Source organism: Eptatretus burgeri, chromosome 1, assembly GCF_056783735.1.
Source record: "Eptatretus burgeri isolate ZD-2024b chromosome 1, Ebu_testis_v1, whole genome shotgun sequence".
Lineage (NCBI taxonomy): Eukaryota > Metazoa > Chordata > Myxini > Myxiniformes > Myxinidae > Eptatretus > Eptatretus burgeri.
In genome coordinates this window covers 45,309,260-45,326,369 of record NC_140961.1, presented here as the reverse complement: position 1 = coordinate 45,326,369, position 17,110 = coordinate 45,309,260, and the positions used below count along the sequence as shown (strand labels likewise).

At 38.5% G+C, this 17,110-nt stretch overlaps 1 protein-coding gene across 4 annotated transcripts in view; it reads left to right on the top strand.

The window, feature by feature from the left end:
* Positions 1 to 15,439, top strand: part of LOC147034373 (E3 ubiquitin/ISG15 ligase TRIM25-like) — a 32,974-nt gene extending 17,535 nt beyond the window's left edge. For 2 of the 4 annotated variants that reach the window (XM_085881706.1, XM_085881696.1), the window contains exons 7-8: positions 3,789 to 3,866; positions 5,695 to 15,439. In XM_085881706.1, coding sequence (XP_085737832.1) covers positions 3,789 to 3,866; positions 5,695 to 6,221 — 605 coding nt within the window. In that variant the 3' untranslated portion in view covers positions 6,222 to 15,439. The remainder of the gene's footprint in view (positions 1 to 3,788; positions 3,867 to 5,694) is intronic. The other 2 variants (XM_085881715.1, XM_085881726.1) reach the window with 2 other exon arrangements.
* The last annotated feature ends 1,671 nt before the right edge of the window (positions 15,440 to 17,110 follow it).

Sequence of the window (17,110 nt, the reverse complement as noted above, 5' to 3'; positions counted from 1 at the left end):
CAAAGCAAGTAACCTCTGTAAAAGAGTTATTGAGGATGCTAAGCAGCAATATGGAGCTTCTGTATCCAATTCCATTGCGACTTGGCTCTTGGGACTTTTGGCAGATTGCCAACAGTGTACTCAACCACAATAAATCTTCTCTACCTCCTCTCTTTCATGGACCTGAGGCTGCTACTTCACCTATGGAAAAGGCTAACATCTTTTCCAATCGATTTGTTTCTAATTCTACTCTCAATGATCAGGGACACACTCTTCCTGATTTTTTTTTTCTTCCCCCCCCCCCCCGTCTTCTACACATTGATATTCCTGTTTCATTTACCACTCCTACAAAAGTTGCCTGAATTGTTTGTACTCAAGATGCCTCGAAAGCGACTGGTCCGGATGGAATCCCTGTGATTGTGTTGAAGATGTGTTGTCCTAAACTGTCATCGATTGTTGCCGAGTTATAGACCCTGTGTTCTTCTGCTTTGGTGTGTCCTTCATCCTGGAAAGTGGCTTCTGTTGTCCCTGTTTGCAAGGTGCTCATGAGCATTCTGAACCAAGTAACTTTCGCCCCATCAGCCTGCTTCCTCGAATAAGTAAGGTATTTGAATGCTTCATCAATGAACACTTCTCAGCCATCTGGAGGACAATCAACTTCTCACTGACTGCCAGTATGGTTTTTACCATTCTCGCTCCACTGGTAATCTCTTATCCTTAATTATGGATCATTTCAGCAGGACAGTGGAGCTCAAGGGTGAAGCTCGATTAGGTGCTTTGGATATCTCAAAAGCCTTTGATAAAGTATGGCACAAGGGTCTGCTCCACAAGCTTCAGTCGTATGGTCTATCTGGAGTGATGCATTAAATCATTTCGGCTTTCCTTACAAATCGCAAGATGAAGCTGGTACTTGAGGGTGAATCTCCTTCTACTTGATCCATCAATTCTGGTGTTCCACGGGGCTTTCTCTGTCCTTGGTCCCACTCTGTTCCTTGTTTATATCGATGATCTTTCTGATAATGTTTTGTTTATGATATATGCTGATGACTCCTCACTTTACTGTACATCTGACACTCATCGCTACTCGTAATGAGGTTGGAGTTTCGCTGGACAGTGATTTAGAGAATGTATTGAAGTGGGGGCATGACTGGCTGGTAACATTCAATACAAAGAAAACTAAATTGTTGTCCATGTCTAGCTCCAGAAACAGGTCTTTTCCTTCTGTGCACATGGGGTCTCCAACCCTAACAGAATCATCTGAGCTTCAGCTTCTTGGTTTGGACGTCTCTCACCTCCGCTGGGCTAAGTACATTTCTGGTGTTGCTAAGAGTGCTTTCAAGTGAGTTCATTCTCTATCGAGCCCAGAGGTATTTGCCTTCTGATGCTTTTATATATTTATTTATTTATTTATTATAACCTATATAAGACAACTATACGCAGCCTGGTGTTGGCGTAGTGGTTAGGGCAGCGGCTTCGGATCCAAAAGGTCCTGAGTTCAAGCCCCGTTGGGCGCTTGAATTAATACACCAGGAGGTTGACTCAGCCTGTCATCCTTCCGAGGTCGGCAAAGTGAGTACCAGTGTACTGGGCCGGTGTATGCCCCGGTTAGAATTGGTGTACCAGATCCCTGTCGTAAGAGGCGACCAGGGTTGCGTCAGGAAGGGCATCCGGCATAAACCTGTGCCAAATCAGTATGCGGATCATATCGGATGATCCGCTGTGGCGACCCCTAATGGGAGCAGCGAAAGAAGAAGAGAAGACAACTATACTATTGTCACATATTTGGGCTGGAGCACCAGCCTGCCACTTATCTTTACTTGATAGGCTCCAGAAATGCATATTGGAGAGGGATTAAACTCTTCAACCACTCTCTCACCGTCGGTCAGTTGCCACTGTTGGTCTATTTTACAGATATTTTCATGGCACATGTTCTGCTGGACTTTCTGACTTTGTTCCTCCTGTACGAGTGGACACAAGACACTGTTTGCCATCTCTGCACACCCATGTACTGCACTGTAGCTGATCCAAAGTGCCGAATGAAAGGCTATGCAGATCGTTTTTATCCCTCATGCTGTCTTGCTTTGGAATTCTCAACCTGTAACGCGATTCCCATTTTCCTACAATTTACCCAGCTTTAAGAGGAATGCCAATTCCTACTTCTTGCATCTTTAAGACGTGATTTCTGCAACTTCCTGTGTCTTGGATGTTTTTTTGTTGTTGTTATTTTTCTCTTTCTTTTGTTTTGTTTTGCTTTCGCCTTATCCTTGTCTAACTTTTCCTTACCTCGAGTGGCTTTATGCCTTGCTTTGGGTGATTTGCATTAAACAAAAACATTCAGGAATTTCTCTTTGCTGCTAATTATGTCCACAATGAGTCCATTAATCACAAGTGAATGTACAACTGAGCATCTCTTCCTTGGAGCAGACCCAACCAGTTGCTGATAAGGATTTGAAGAATATTCTGATCTTGGAATTGATGTAACTTGGAGGCTCTCATCCATTGGATTTCCTTTGAAGACTAGATGTGTGTTGAATGTTGCCTCAAGCTTCTGCAAACTAGATTGGAGGTGAAATATGGGGAGCACATGAGGCATGATGGATTGAACTAATTACTCGAGGAATTTCTGGCATTCATAATCTGCATCGAAGTATTAGTAAACCGATCTTTGCAGCTCGGCTGACCCAGTCCTCCACATAAGTAGCAGATGCATAGTGCCTCAGGTTATTATTATTTATTTATTTTTTTGCTTATCTGAAATTTAATTTCCAGATAAGGTGTTGTCATCGTGCACCGTTCGTCCATCTCCTATTTCGACTTCTCGGGCCAATCCGGCTGAAATTTGGCAGCAACGTTCCTCGCCTGACTGGTAACAGGAGTTGCAAAACTCGTATTCCGGTCACATGACTTTAAGCAGGTCAAAATGGCCGACTTCGTAAATTTCTTCAAAATCCTTCTCCAGACCCACCAGTCAGAATACTACCAAATTTGGGTTGCAACATTAGGCTAGGGCCTAGATAAGCTACAGGTCCAGTGGTCCTAATTTTTAAAAATTAATTATTATAGTTGTGTGTGTGTGTTTTCTCTGTGACTGTCTAGGCTCTTGGAAGAGAAGCGTGGAAGGCAGGGTAGATTGACATCTGGGGGAAGAATGTGAGAGGTGAAGAAGACTAAGGGGGGGTTGGTTGGGGGGGGCAGGTGAACAATCTGGATACAACCTTGAGCACAACTAAGGGTCTGGAAGAAGAGGGAGGGAAAACTCGGCAGTGAAATAAATAGTTGGATGGGTGGGTGGGTTTCGAGAAGGGAGAAAACAATAATCTGGACAGGAAAGGGTGGGGTTTGAGAGTTAAAAATGGCAGAAAACTTCATGAGTAGGAATGGATTTTCACAACAATGCCAGGCCATCGTAACATTTAATCTCAAGTTCATTGGAGCATAAATGGACCTGACAAAGTTATACTTTGTTCCAGAAGGGATAGTGGTCCAAGGTGGAAAGTGAGTTAGCGAGGTGGGAGAATTGTGGCATCACAAAAGGTATTTTCTGCGTTCTTTGGGTCATCACGTCACCTTTGGCCATTTCTCAGCATGGTGGTAATTTTACATCTCAATAGAACAGATGGATGGGAGTTTGTTCATTTTTTTAATAAAAAGGGGATGACATTGATGGAGCCTTGCATGCTTTAAAATGCAAACATGCATGGGACATTCGATTATGAAAGTGAGGGTGGCTGGCTTATGTTGACTTTGAAAGATGTGGGTTTGTGATTCATTGGCTGCTGCTTAGTCTTTTATCATTTTGGATGTTGCAGCTCCAAATGTCACGCGAGAGGAGCTTGAGAGGGAACCAGAAATGGCCATAATGCTACTGAGGAACCTGAGGTGTCTCTGTAAGTGGTTGGTGGAGGGGGAGGGGGGGGTGTGATATTGAGTTCTTCTTCTTCTTCTTCTTCTTCTTCTTCTTCTTCTTCTTCTTCTTCTTTTTCTTCTTTTTCTTCTTTTTCTTCTTTTTCTTCTTTTTCTTCTTTTTCTTTTTCTTCTTCTTCTTCTTCTTCTTCTTCTTCTTCTTCTTTTTCTTCTTCTTTTTCTTCTTCTTTCTTCTTCTTTTTCTTCTTTTTCTTCTTCTTCTTTTCTTCTTCATTTTCTTCTTCATTCTCTTTTTCATTGTCTTCTTCATTTTCTTCTTCATTTTCTTCTTCTTCTTCATTTTCTTCTTCTTCTTCATTTTCTTCTTCTTCTTCATCTTCTTCATTTTCTTCATCTTCTTCATTTTCTTCTTCTTCTTCATTTTCTTCTTCTTCTTCATTTTCTTCTTCTTCTTCATTTTCTTCTTCTTCTTCATTTTCTTCTTCTTCTTCATTTTCTTCTTCTTCTTCATTTTCTTCTTCTTCTTCATTTTCTTCTTCTTCTTCATTTTCTTCTTCTTCTTCTTCATTTTCTTCTTCTTCTTGGTCTTCTTCTTCTTCTTCTTGTTGTTGTTCTTGTTCTTCTTTTTCTTCTTCTTCTTCTTCATTTTCTTCTTCTTCTTCTTCATTTTCTTCTTCTTCTTCTTCATTTTCTTCTTCTTCTTCTTCATTTTCTTCTTCTTCTTCTTCATTTTCTTCTTCTTCTTCTTCATTTTCTTCTTCTTCTTCTTCATTTTCTTCTTCTTCTTCTTCATTTTTTACTCTTCTTCTTCTTCTTTTTCTTCTTCTTCTTCTTTTCTTCTTCTTCTTCTTCTTCTTTTCTTCTTCTTCTTCTTCTTCTTCTTCTTCTTCTTCTTCTTCTTTTCTTCTTCTTCTTCTTCTTCTTCTTCTTCTTCTTCTTCTTCTTCTTCTTCTTCTTCTTCTTCATTTTCTTCTTCTTCTTCTTCATTCTTCTTCTTCTTCTTCTTCTTTTTCTTCTTCTTCTTCTTCATTTTCTTCTTCTTCTTCTTCTTTTCTTCTTCTTCTTCTTCTTCATTTTCTTCTTCTTCTTTTTCATTTTCTTCTTCTTCTTCTTCTGATTCTTCTTCTTCTGATTCTTCTTCTTCTGATTCTTCTTCTTCTGATTCTTCTTCTTCTTCTTCTTCTTCTTCTTCTTCTTCTTCATTCTTCTTCTTCTTCTTCTTCATTCTTCTTCTTCTTCATCTTCATTCTTTTTCTTCTTCTTCTGTCATTTTCTTCTTTTTCTTCTTCTTCATTTTCTTCTTCTTCTTCTTCTTTTTTCTTCTTTTCTTCTTTTTCTTCTTTTCTTCTTCATTTTCTTCTTCTTCTTCTTCTTTTTTCTTTTTCTTCTTTTTCTTCTTTCTTCTTTTTTTTCTTCTTCTTCTTCTTTTTTTCTTCTTTTCTTCTTCTTCTTCTTCTTCTTCTTCTTCTTCTTCTTCTTCTTCTTCTTCTTCTTCTTCTTCTTCTTCTTCTTCTTCTTCTTCTTCTTCTTCTTCTTCTTCTTCTTCTTCTTCTTCTTCTTCTTTTTCTTCTTCTTCTTCTTCTTCTTCTTCTTCTTCTTCTTCTGTTTTTTCTGGTGGTGATTTTGGTCGTGAAAGGGGAACAAACACCAAAAACAACAAAATTTATTAATAAGATTTCAACATTTTCAGTTCACGTGCTGGAACCCCATTAAATTATATATATATATATATATATATATATATATATATTTATTTGCTTTTATATGTATTTGTTTATATATTTTTATTATTTATATATATATATATATATATATTTTTTTCCCTTCTCCCATGTGACATGATCATTGCAGATGGAAGAGTTCTGACTTTGGATTCCAGCTCTGCTCATCCAAAGCTTGTGCTTTCTTGCGATCTCCGGACCGTGACACTGAGTGACTCCATGCATCCGTACCCTGATTTCCCACAGAGGTTTGATCACTATGTCCAGGTTGTGGGAGTTGAGAGTTTTTCTTTGGAACGCCTGTTTTGGGAGGTGGATGTGAGTCGTGCCGAGGATTGCGGTGTGGGTGTTGCTTATGCTTCACTTTCCCGCAAAGGAGATGGGGCAGAGTGTAAGCTGGGAGCCAATAGCATGTCGTGGTGCATTAGGAAGTGTGACAGTGTGTTCACGGCGCTCCATGATGGGCAAGAAACCTTGCTGGATGTGCCGGATGATGTCAATCAGCTCTCGTTCTACTTGAACTGTGATGCTGGTGAGCTAGTGATTTATATGGGCTCTTCACTCGTTCACACATTCAGGGCCACCTTCAACCAACCTCTCCTTCAGGCCCTGCAATTGTCTGGTGGTCATTCATTGTCATTCTGCCCTTTGGACTGAGTGATCTGAATGTTTGTTTGACCTTTCCTGCTGTTCCATTTGCAGTACTTTCTCCTTTTTCTCATCAATAAATTTGTTTCGCATTCCATTTCAAAGTACCTGGTAAAATGTTGGTACTTGATAGAAAATATGAGTTAAGAAGAAGCAACTAAAAATATAGGATTTTTTTTTCAGAAAGATTGATGCGACTGAAAATTTTTAAAAAGCAGAGTTCCTAATTTTATATATAGCCGAGTGTTCCATAGTTGACGAGCACTAGAAACCCCTACTCCCAAGGAAAGGGGGCAACTTTATTCTGTTAAAGCTGTCACATGATATTTTATATATACTGTATACATTTCCTCTCGACTTTATGTTTACGCAGATAGGATTATCAATTTAGACATAAAAGGCACATCCAAGCAACAAAAGCAAATTCAACTGGAAGAGCACTTGGTAGAACACATACCTCTGCCAAGTTCATTAGTTTGTTTTGTATCCCACTGATGGGCTGCATGTGGATTCAGACCCAAACTAAAATTTAATCCACTTGTTCTTGTCACCAAACCAAGTTTCGTCCGAATCCGTCCATAACATTTTCAGATATCACACTATATATCGTTTTAGCTCCATCACTCGGTGGTGAAGAATCGCTTAAAAAAAAAATTCAGATTCGGAGTTTGATCTTCACTAAAATCGAATCCCTTCTTCCTTGGTACATACCAAACCTGCCCACCATTTCTTCTGAATCTATCCACAACTTTTTGAGATATCCTTTTCACAGACAGGGGTTGAAAACACCTCCATCCACCTTCGGCAGCGGAGGTAACTAGAAAGCATCTGAAAATGCAAAGCCCGTCCGCTTTGAATTCAGACTTCTTCTGTATGCTAAATGGTACCTTTGACCAAATTATTAATTTGTCTTCTCCATATTCTCATAATAAAGCTTTGCTGAAAATTTGACAAAAGCTCAAATGGTAAAGTTGCAGCACAGACAGGCACGCAGAAGTGATTGCAAAAGCCGGTCTCCTGCTGCGCAGGGGGTGGTTTAATTATTATCAGTTCTGAAACAGGAAAGTGTAGTCAGCCTGAGGCAACATATAACTTGATCCATAAGCTTTGCTATGATGACCTTTCGTTACATTACAACGAAGAATTGGCACATTTTAGAATGATTAGTACAATTTTTGGGACTTTTTGTTTCTGCGATGACTTCAAGTTATTGTGTCCAGCAGTTCAGGAGTGCACATATGATAATTGACCCACATCTATGATGTCTGGTTTTTGTTTTGGTGATTCCCTACTTTCACATAAAAGTAAAAACACAAGTTGGCGGTTGCCATCCCAACTTAGTAGGACTTTCCTGTACAACCATAAAATTTCAACGCATTTCTTCTTACAATCAGGCACACATTAACAAGGAATTAAGGTGCATGAGGAGGTCCTTCGCCCCATCATGCCTGCGCTACACCAATACCAGATTTAATCAATCTGTCGATACTACTCCTCGTCATGTGCAGCCTTTTGGTTGCTACACTGGTACTCATTTTGCTGACTTCGGAAGGATGACAGGCTGAGTCAACCCCCTGGTGTTAATTCAGCGGAAAACGGGGCTTGAACTCAGGACCTTGGAATCCCAAGCCACCACCAGGATTATGTTTCACACTCCCCCCTCCCCCAATCTAATTACTATAGATTTCATTATACTGTATACAAAGAATTGGTGTATTTTTAAATGACCTGGGACTTGTAATAACTCACAAGAAGTGGCGTGACAACATGCACATCTACAAAGAGAATTTACGTCCCCAAACTCCCACAACTGTTTTTATTTTATTTTTTTTTTTTTTTTCTTTTTCTTTTAAGTAAACTCCTAAAACCTTTTTCTTTTGTGCCACACCCCAAGTAAACCACCAGATTCAACTCCTCTGTCTAGCGGTTTAGGAGTGCATAACGCATGCATGCCAAATTATATACTGTATGATATCTGAATGCTTGATTACCAAAAGTTTTCCTCCTAGTGTGAACAACCACTAGAATATTCCTCTTGTTAGATTGTAGCGTTTTTTTTTTAATGTGTTGTAAGATGTAATTATACCTGAAATCTAGACAGGAACTAAAAGTAAACAATTTTTTTGTTTGTTTGGAAGGTGTCTCGTAAAATCTTTCATGTTTGTGTACTGGAAGCCAATGAAGTGTCTTGAGAATTTGATCAAATTTATGAACCTGACTGCCGTATTCTGAATATGTTGAAAGGCTCTGAGAGAATAGGTAAGTGTAAGCTGAAAACATTGCAAACCAGAATGTCAATCTTCACAGCGATGAGTTTTTAACAAAGTTCTTGCATATTCATGTTTAGAATTTCAGGCATGAGTTGAGCTTCACAGCTATAAGCAGTTTGTGAGTGATGTAGTGGAGGTATATGGATGGTATAGTTGATGAAGATGTCCAGCAGGACCAGTCAACACTGCTTACTGAAACGATCTTTCATCCAAGGCCTTACGGATGGCTGCCCACAGCAAATTATTTTCTCAAAGTTCCAAGATGGAGGTGTCGGGTGAGGAAGAAGGTGGTGAGCTGTATTTTTTGTATTTAGTTGTGGTTTGAGACTCATTCTAAAATTTATTTATTATTATTATTATTTTATTTTTTTTGAGGTTTGAGAATTTTCTGTACAGCATTTAGTTGGGGTTTGCCAATCATCTAGACGTCATGATTTATTTTAAAATGTTGAAACTTCTCTCGATCCTAAAATTGTGGTGAATAGGAAGTTGGAAAAATTGTGCTTGCGGTTTCTTTGAGTGCGCACGTGGTGTTTCATTTTTGACTTATTTTTCTCGAAGTTCCGTGAGAACCTCTTCAAAAGATAAGTATACTGCACCATATCTGCATTGGTTAACTTGTCGTTTATTCCCTTTCCTGTTCGTCATTTCATTTCATTGCTTTGTTCCCATGTCTTGTCTGTGTACTTTGTCCTGTTGTATTGATTGAGTTTTTGTCTTGTGCTCTTGTGTTCAAAGCCACATGCACATTGTTCTTCCTATTGCACTTGATCATCCTCCCTTTTTCAATTTTAAACTTCTCCAAATTATTTTATTTGTAAAAAAGAAAGAAATAACCCCAACTACCCCCCTTCTACTTTTCTCTCATTCTTACATGCACTGTAACTCCTTCATTCGCTCATGATTGACTCTTTCCTCCCTACTTTTAATACTCATCTTAAACTTTTCAAAATTTTTTTTCTTTTTTTCTTTTAACCACCCATCCCTCCACTCTTGTCTTGTCTGTCTTTGAGCAAACAGAAACCTGGTTTGCAGTGATTGCAGGTTTTTTTATTTACAGGAACGAGGCTTATCGAAGGGGAAGGGCTTGAGGCCGTTATACACCCTTTTGCGTCTACTCCTCCCCATATTCCCCAGTTTCCCCATCCCCCCCCCAACCACCACCCACCTTCATACTGCCACCCCCTTGGCTTTACTATATATATATATATATATATATATATATATATATATATATATATATATATATATATATATATATATATATATATATATATATATATATATATATATATATACACACACACACACACACACGCACACACCTCCTCCTCCCCCCCAGAAGTTTGCCAAGTCAAAAAAGCAAAACGCACTACTCTTACCATTCCTTTACTCACTCACTGAGATGGGAAGTGCAGACCCTCTGGTCGGTGGTTGTGGGGGTGGGGGTGGTTGGAAACCTGTGGAGCAGATGGGCTGAAGCTCATTTGATCTTGATTTTTCAGTACGTATACAGACTGTGAAAGCATGGCCTTACGATCCTTTTGACTTTTTGGGTTTTAAGTGAGAGGTGTTAGAAAAGTTACCGCAGGGATAACTGGCTTGTGGCGGTGAAGCATCCATCGCAAATTCGCTTTTTGATCCTTCGATGTCGCCTCCTATTATTGCGAAGCAGAATTTGCCTAGTGTTGGATTGTTCACCCACTAACGGGGAACGTGAGCTGGGATTAGATCGTCGTGAGACAGGTTAGTCTTACCCTTCTGATGCTTTTGTCGCCGGGACAGCAACCCTGCTCATTACGAGAGGAACCGTGGGTTCAGACACTTGATGCATGCGTCTGGCTGAGCAGCCAGTGGCATGAAGCTACCCTCTGAAGGATTATGGCTGAACGCCTCCAAGTCAGAATTCTTCCTTGGATGTAATGGTACTGTTACGTGTGGGGCTTCGGCTGGCACAGCATACAATTTTTGGCTGTCAAACACCTTCCATTTTATTAATTTATTTATTTTTAATTTAAGCAATAGGTTTATTTTAATTATTTCTTTTTTATTTTTTGTTATTTTTACACAATAGCTGTCGACACAATGCAGTGTATAAACTACAAAATATCTCAAATATTGTAATTTCTTCAAGAACATCTCCATTTGCTTGGATGTCTTTACGGTGTAGTAATTAATCATTAATCTATGATCTACAGCTGAACCCACTCCTCCTCCCCCCCCCCCCCCCGATTGTACACATGGCTCCTAAATTTGACATGCCTGGTTGCCCATATTACAATATTGAATTGTGGCCTCCAAGCTGTATGTGCTTCCTTTCTCGATTCCCACTATTGTGCAGTTTTGAATATAGAATTAAAAAGAAATCCATTTTTAGCCCCCTTTTTCCTGGAAATTTACTCAAATTGGATTAAAAAGATTTTGTTTTCCCTTGAGTCTTTGCATGAACAGGATGCTATAATCGGTAAACTGCAGTTCGCTTTCCTATTTTATTTACAATGCCCTTTACTGTACTGTAATTATGATGATTTGTATGAAACAGAGCAAATGTTGGAGCAGCAATGTATAATTTTATAAAATATTTATGGTTGTGACATTGAAGCATCTTACCACAACATCCATCCATTGGGACACCACTCTATCCAGAGTGTTGGTGCTGCCGAAGCAGTCTCCTTGGCTATTGGGCACGATGTAGTTGGTGAAGTTATTCGTAAACCTGACACGTATTTTCAGTATTGTCACCCAGGGTTCAGTGATTAGTGCATCGAATCACCAAAAGGAACCCTTTTTGAGCGGGAACACTATTAATCGCTCAAAAAAAATGGAAAAAACATGATGGGTTTTTGATTTGGAATTTAAAATGTCTGTTATAAGGATGTTGAAAAATATCCACATTTTTATTGTCCCAGGAGTCATGTGACCAGTTTTTGTATTCCAAACGATGTGGAACACTTTCAAAGTTTCTTTAATCAGGAAAATGGTTGCGTAGTTTTGTCTGATCTAACCAAAGGGCACGTACATACTGCAGGTTAAAATTCTGGTAATTCTGGTTTAAAAAATAATAATAATAATAATGAGAAAATGGTAAACAAAAAAAAATTTCTGATTCTATTAAACTTTATCAATTTATTCAAATTTAGAATTTGTGTTCCACATTAAACGACGACCTTTCATTGATTAGATGCACCACTTCGTTGACCTATTTTGGAGGGAAATGTCCATTTTTTTAAACTACAAAGCAGGCTGTTTGATAGATAGTCACTCTCAAAAGCTTTTTCGTATCGGAAAAAACTTCCTTTGAATAGCAAAATGACCTCCCAAGTTGTTTAATGAGGTACCTCCAAAGAAAGAGGGACCGCTGTATATCCTTTTCCGTTAACATCGATCAACTTCTAACAATTGATTCCGACTTTGTTCCACATCCGTGGTGACTTCAATACGTGACTTAAAATGAGGTGATCACTCCAGAATGCATCGGCGTGCATGTGCAGAAACCCTTGGTAACGATGGTCATCGAGGCATAATATATTGTGTGCAAGGTAACGATTGCTATGTAGGCCTTATAAGTATTGAATGTACTGTTGTGCAAATTCGTTTTAGATCTTTCTTCAACGCTGTGATTGATCATAAATTTTGTTAACTTGTATGGCTCACCGAGCTCCAAAAAGAAATTAAAGACTTTAAAAAATATGTCAGCCCCTTGCAAGTCAGGGAAATACACCAATGGCCCCTCTCCATCACTGTCAGTGTAACATGAGAGATATCTGCCATTGGCATTGATTGACTTAATCAGCAGTGAAGCATGTAAAAGTTGACCAGATATTTGTGCAATTTCTTTGCTGGCTTGAAGTTGATTAGGAGTGATTAATTTGTGGTGCTTTATGAGACCTCAAACATTCTGTGGGAATACTTCAGGACTTTGTAGCTAAGAAGACCGAGTTTTCCTCCCACTTCCATCTGTGTATTGCAACAAAGTGATGGCTGTGCACCCTCAAGTTGTGTGTAGGTTGCCATGCTAATAGGAAATGGTAGGAATGTGCCACTCGTCATCCATGGATATTTTTGATATTTCCCATATTTTCATGAGTCCGATTTGCATCTAGGACCACAACAATTATGGTTAACCATCTTTAAATTTCCCTCAGTTTGATTATTTAGTTAGAATGCTGAAATTTGTAGTAAAAAGACTATTTGAATTGCACATTTCACCCGAGCAACGGCAGGCTACAAGTGCCCCGATTAGCAGAAGCAAGTCACCGAAAGTATATGCAGAGCACATGCGCGAACGGCATAAATAGTGTTCCCGAGACGATTGAAAGGTCGTGTATTTCCACCATGCCAGATTGGCTGGGTGTCAGCTTGACGACAATCCATGACATTGCAGCAAAAGCTGTGCTTTTGTGGGTCTGACTATATGTAAACTTTCTAATACGGAGCATCTCATACGCTGATCACACATAAATCAGCCTCTAAAATTGGCTGCATACTGGGAATCCATTCCTTAAAATCAACTGGAGTTCATAGAATACCTTGCCTCATGCAGTCTTGAGAAAAATGACATGGGAAGGGTCTTTTAAACTCTTGGCTTGCGTTTCTGAGCACGATCTATATTTCTACCGAGCCGCCATTTTTGTCTTGATCACAAATATACCCTAATGCTGAGTGTGCAACTGGCACATTTGATTGGCCGAGATGGCATATTTTGTCCAAGTACTGCTAAACTGGAGATTTGGGAAGTGATAAGGTGTTCTCGTGTTCAAGTATGTAATTCATTTGAAATAAAATTAGCGTATTAAAAGCTGTAGGAATTTTTTTCAGAAGTTTGGCCACCATTGATGCATCATCTTTTACACCACCTAATTTAACAAGTTCATTTGGTTATTTGTGCCTGTTCATCTTTTATGATGTCCCTAAAAGTAAGTTTCCTGTTTGGAATGATTTAAAATTGTTAGAATAAAATAATTCCTTACTCCTTTTGCGTATGCATGCTTGGGAAGAGATTTCATAAAATTTGCTAAAGTTAGAGTCAAAGTACTGCTAAACTGCAGGTTCGTCTTCTGATTCATGCTCTACAGTGTTTTAAAATCTAAAATTCATTTGAAATGATTTAAATATATATATATATATTTATTATTATTATTATTATTTTTGTTGATCATTGTCTGTAGACAGAAAAATAAACCGATTCCTTAACCCCTTTTTACCCTTGCCAAGGAGAGGACATTGCATTTGGGTCCGCAAATAACTTTTGTGTTTTTCTCCGCAACCGCTTATTCAATTGAGATAATTTTCAACAAAGGAGCAACTACTCATGTAGAATGTTTTAATGATAATTATGTCATAGGTCACGTGGTGTGGCAGCCATATTGGAAAAATGGGAAAACTTTGGACCTCTGTATCTCTGAAACCACACCAAGGAAAATATTGAAACTTGGCACGTAGCAAGTACTCCTCATGCAGAATGTGATTTTATTTATTTATCAAGTTATTTTTAAATTTTTTTTATTTTTAAATAACGTCGAAGGTGCCCTCGTTATGACTTCATAATTGCATGTGGAGAACGCCACATCCGGTCAGTATGAAAAATTTTGAGGGTCATCTAGGGATAAAATGGTCCACAGAAATTTTTTTCATTACGTAATCAGTCATGTGATTTGGCAGCCATAATTGTTAAAAAAAAATTAAAAAAAACTTCAGAAATCCTCTTTGAAGTGGCTGAACAAATCAAAGCGAAACTTTCCACGTATGACTGACTGCCTGTCCATGAGGAACAAAAAGCTCACACATATATGATATCAGTCACATGGTTGGCAGCCATATTGGATTTACACGAAAACCTATAAAAATACACCACTCAAAAGAATTCCTGGCAAGGGTCTGCAATCTGATTGCTCTTTTTTGTTCACTTTGTATGGTGGGTAACGAGTCACAGGCTAAGGCTTTTGTCTGCAGCTTGGAGTACTGACTGCGTTCTCTCCTATGGCCTGGCACCCCCACCACATGTTCTGGATTCCGTAAAATACAAAACGTTCAACATTATGGTAACTTCTGCAATGAGGCAAAAGCATAAGGCTTACTACTATCATGTTAGACAGGTTGGTGACTGGTGTTTTTTTATTTTTTATTTTAAATAATTTATTCTATTTTATTTTTGTTGCCCTTCACCATTGCTCCTGTTGTTCCAGCCCTCTGATTTTTTTTTCTTTTTTTCTTTCTTTCTTTCCTAAATCCTCCAGCATCACATATTCTTTCAGTAACCCATCCTGGTTTGCTGCATATCAACTCTTTTGTTGTTCGTTTCTTCCTTTGGCTTCCTCTGACCTGAAGGTTGTTCACCCCCACTTTTCCAGCGCTTCAAGCAGGCAGTGCTTGACGATCTCACAATGCACCTGATTCTTACCTGCAATCTTTTTCTTATCCCCATTAACACCACTCGATGTGCTCGCTTGCAAGTTTCCTCCCTACCTTTGCCTTTTCCTGTTCACTCATTCCTCACTTTCTTTCGCTCTTTCTTTCTTTCTTTCTTTCTGTTTCTTTGTTTTCTTTTTCTCTCTCTCCCCCCCATCTCCCAACTGCCACATTTGGCAGTACAGTATGTTGCCTCCCCCCCCAAACTTCTGTGAACCTAGAATTTGTCAAAAATGCACACCTTTCAGAGGGAATCTTTTGGGTTGTGCAGAGATAGTGTGGTGTACTTACAATGCACAGTACCTCTTCTATAGTTTAAGATTGGGGATTGGTTCCAAAAACCTCCGAGCTATGATTGTTTGCAGAGCAATGAAGGGTGAGCGTGAGTAGCATTATCTTTGATTTGGGTTAGGCTTAGGTTATGAAATGCAGTACCTTCACTGTGGTGAACCTTTTCTTGTTCTCTAGACCAGATAGTGCAACTTTCATTTGTTTATGGATTATGGATATTGCAGTTTGTCATTTTGTTTGAAATAAAGTTTGACTGCTTTTGTTTGTCCAATGGTGAATATAAAAATGATGGTTGTCTATTGCATTGAGAGATATAGATATATATATATATATATATATATATATATATATATATATATATATATATATATATATATATATATATATATATATATATATATATATATATATATGTATGTATTTCTTTTTGTGAGGGGAGTGAAGTGAGTCGTATAGATTTTGGATTTTATCAACTAAAATGGAAAGTACTGTACTCACGAAGAACCAGTCTTAATAGGTGGGATAATTCCCACAGAATTGGACTCCATAATTCTCCCATAATTGGCATATTTTGTTATGACTCGTAATACCCACGAAGCCATACATATTGACCAAGAGAGAATTGTGATCCTGAACCAGGCAATGAGACTGATTTACCAATGAGACCAATGAGGCAACCTATTGTTTTTCTTCTGTTTGTTTATTATTTTTCTTTTTCCACCGGCAATTTTCGGGTTCTTTCGCTTTAAAAATAATTTTCTCTGGAACGGTAAGTCCGATCGACACGAAATTTTCACCATAATATGTATCTTTTTGATAGCAAACTTAATTGATAATTGTGACGTCATAGGTCACGTGGTACGGGCGCCATCTTGAAAAAAACGATAAACTTTGGACCTCTGTTTCTCTGAAATCGTGCAATGCAATTTTTTTCACTTCATACATTTTAATGAACTCCCCATCGGGAACATTGGTGATTTTTGTGACAACAGTGAAGCGGTATCCCGGTGACAATCCGTCAAGTAGAACGCTGCATATGAAAAATCTGAAATTTGTTGAGCATCATCTACACAACAATTCACCATAGAAAAAATATATTATGACATCATAGGTGACTTGGTTCGGCAGCCATCTTGTTTTGAATTCTTTTTTTTTTAAATCTTCTCCAGAACGGCTGGACAGATTGAGGCAAAACTTTACATACGTATTGCTCATGAGCAAGGAATATAAGTTTCTTAATGAATAATTGATAGGTCACATGGTTTGGCAGCCATGTTGGATTCAAGAATTATATTAAATAATGTTTTCTCTGGAACCACATAACTTATCGAAGTGAAACTTGGCGACTATAATCTATACCCCCATGCCTGCGTATACGTTACAAATTACGTCGTCACATGTCACATGGTTTGGCGGCCATCTTGGATAGAAAAACGCACCTTGTCCGATAAACAAACTTCAAAAACGTGTTCCACTACACGATTGAAAGCAGAATATAAATTTATGATGTCATAGATCACATGGTTCGTCAGCCATCTTGGATTGGAAATTAATAAATTTAAAAAATATTCTTCTCCAGAACAGCTGGACAGATTGAAGCAAAAATTCACACACACTTTCCCCAAGACATCCTTTCACAAGTTTGTTAATTTCTAATTGATAGGTCGCATGATTTGGCGGCCATATTGAATTTACCCTAAAACCTTCAAACATCTTCTGCAGAACGGCTGGTCAGATGAAGAGGAGACTTCACAAACATATTGCACACGAGCAGTGAATATAAGTTTGTTAATTTCGAATTGATAGGTCACATGATTTCACAGTCATGTTGGATTCAAGAATTATATTAAATAATGTTTTCTCTAGAACCACATAACCTATCGAAGCGAAACTTGGCAAATAGAATCTACGCCCATGCCTGCAAGACGG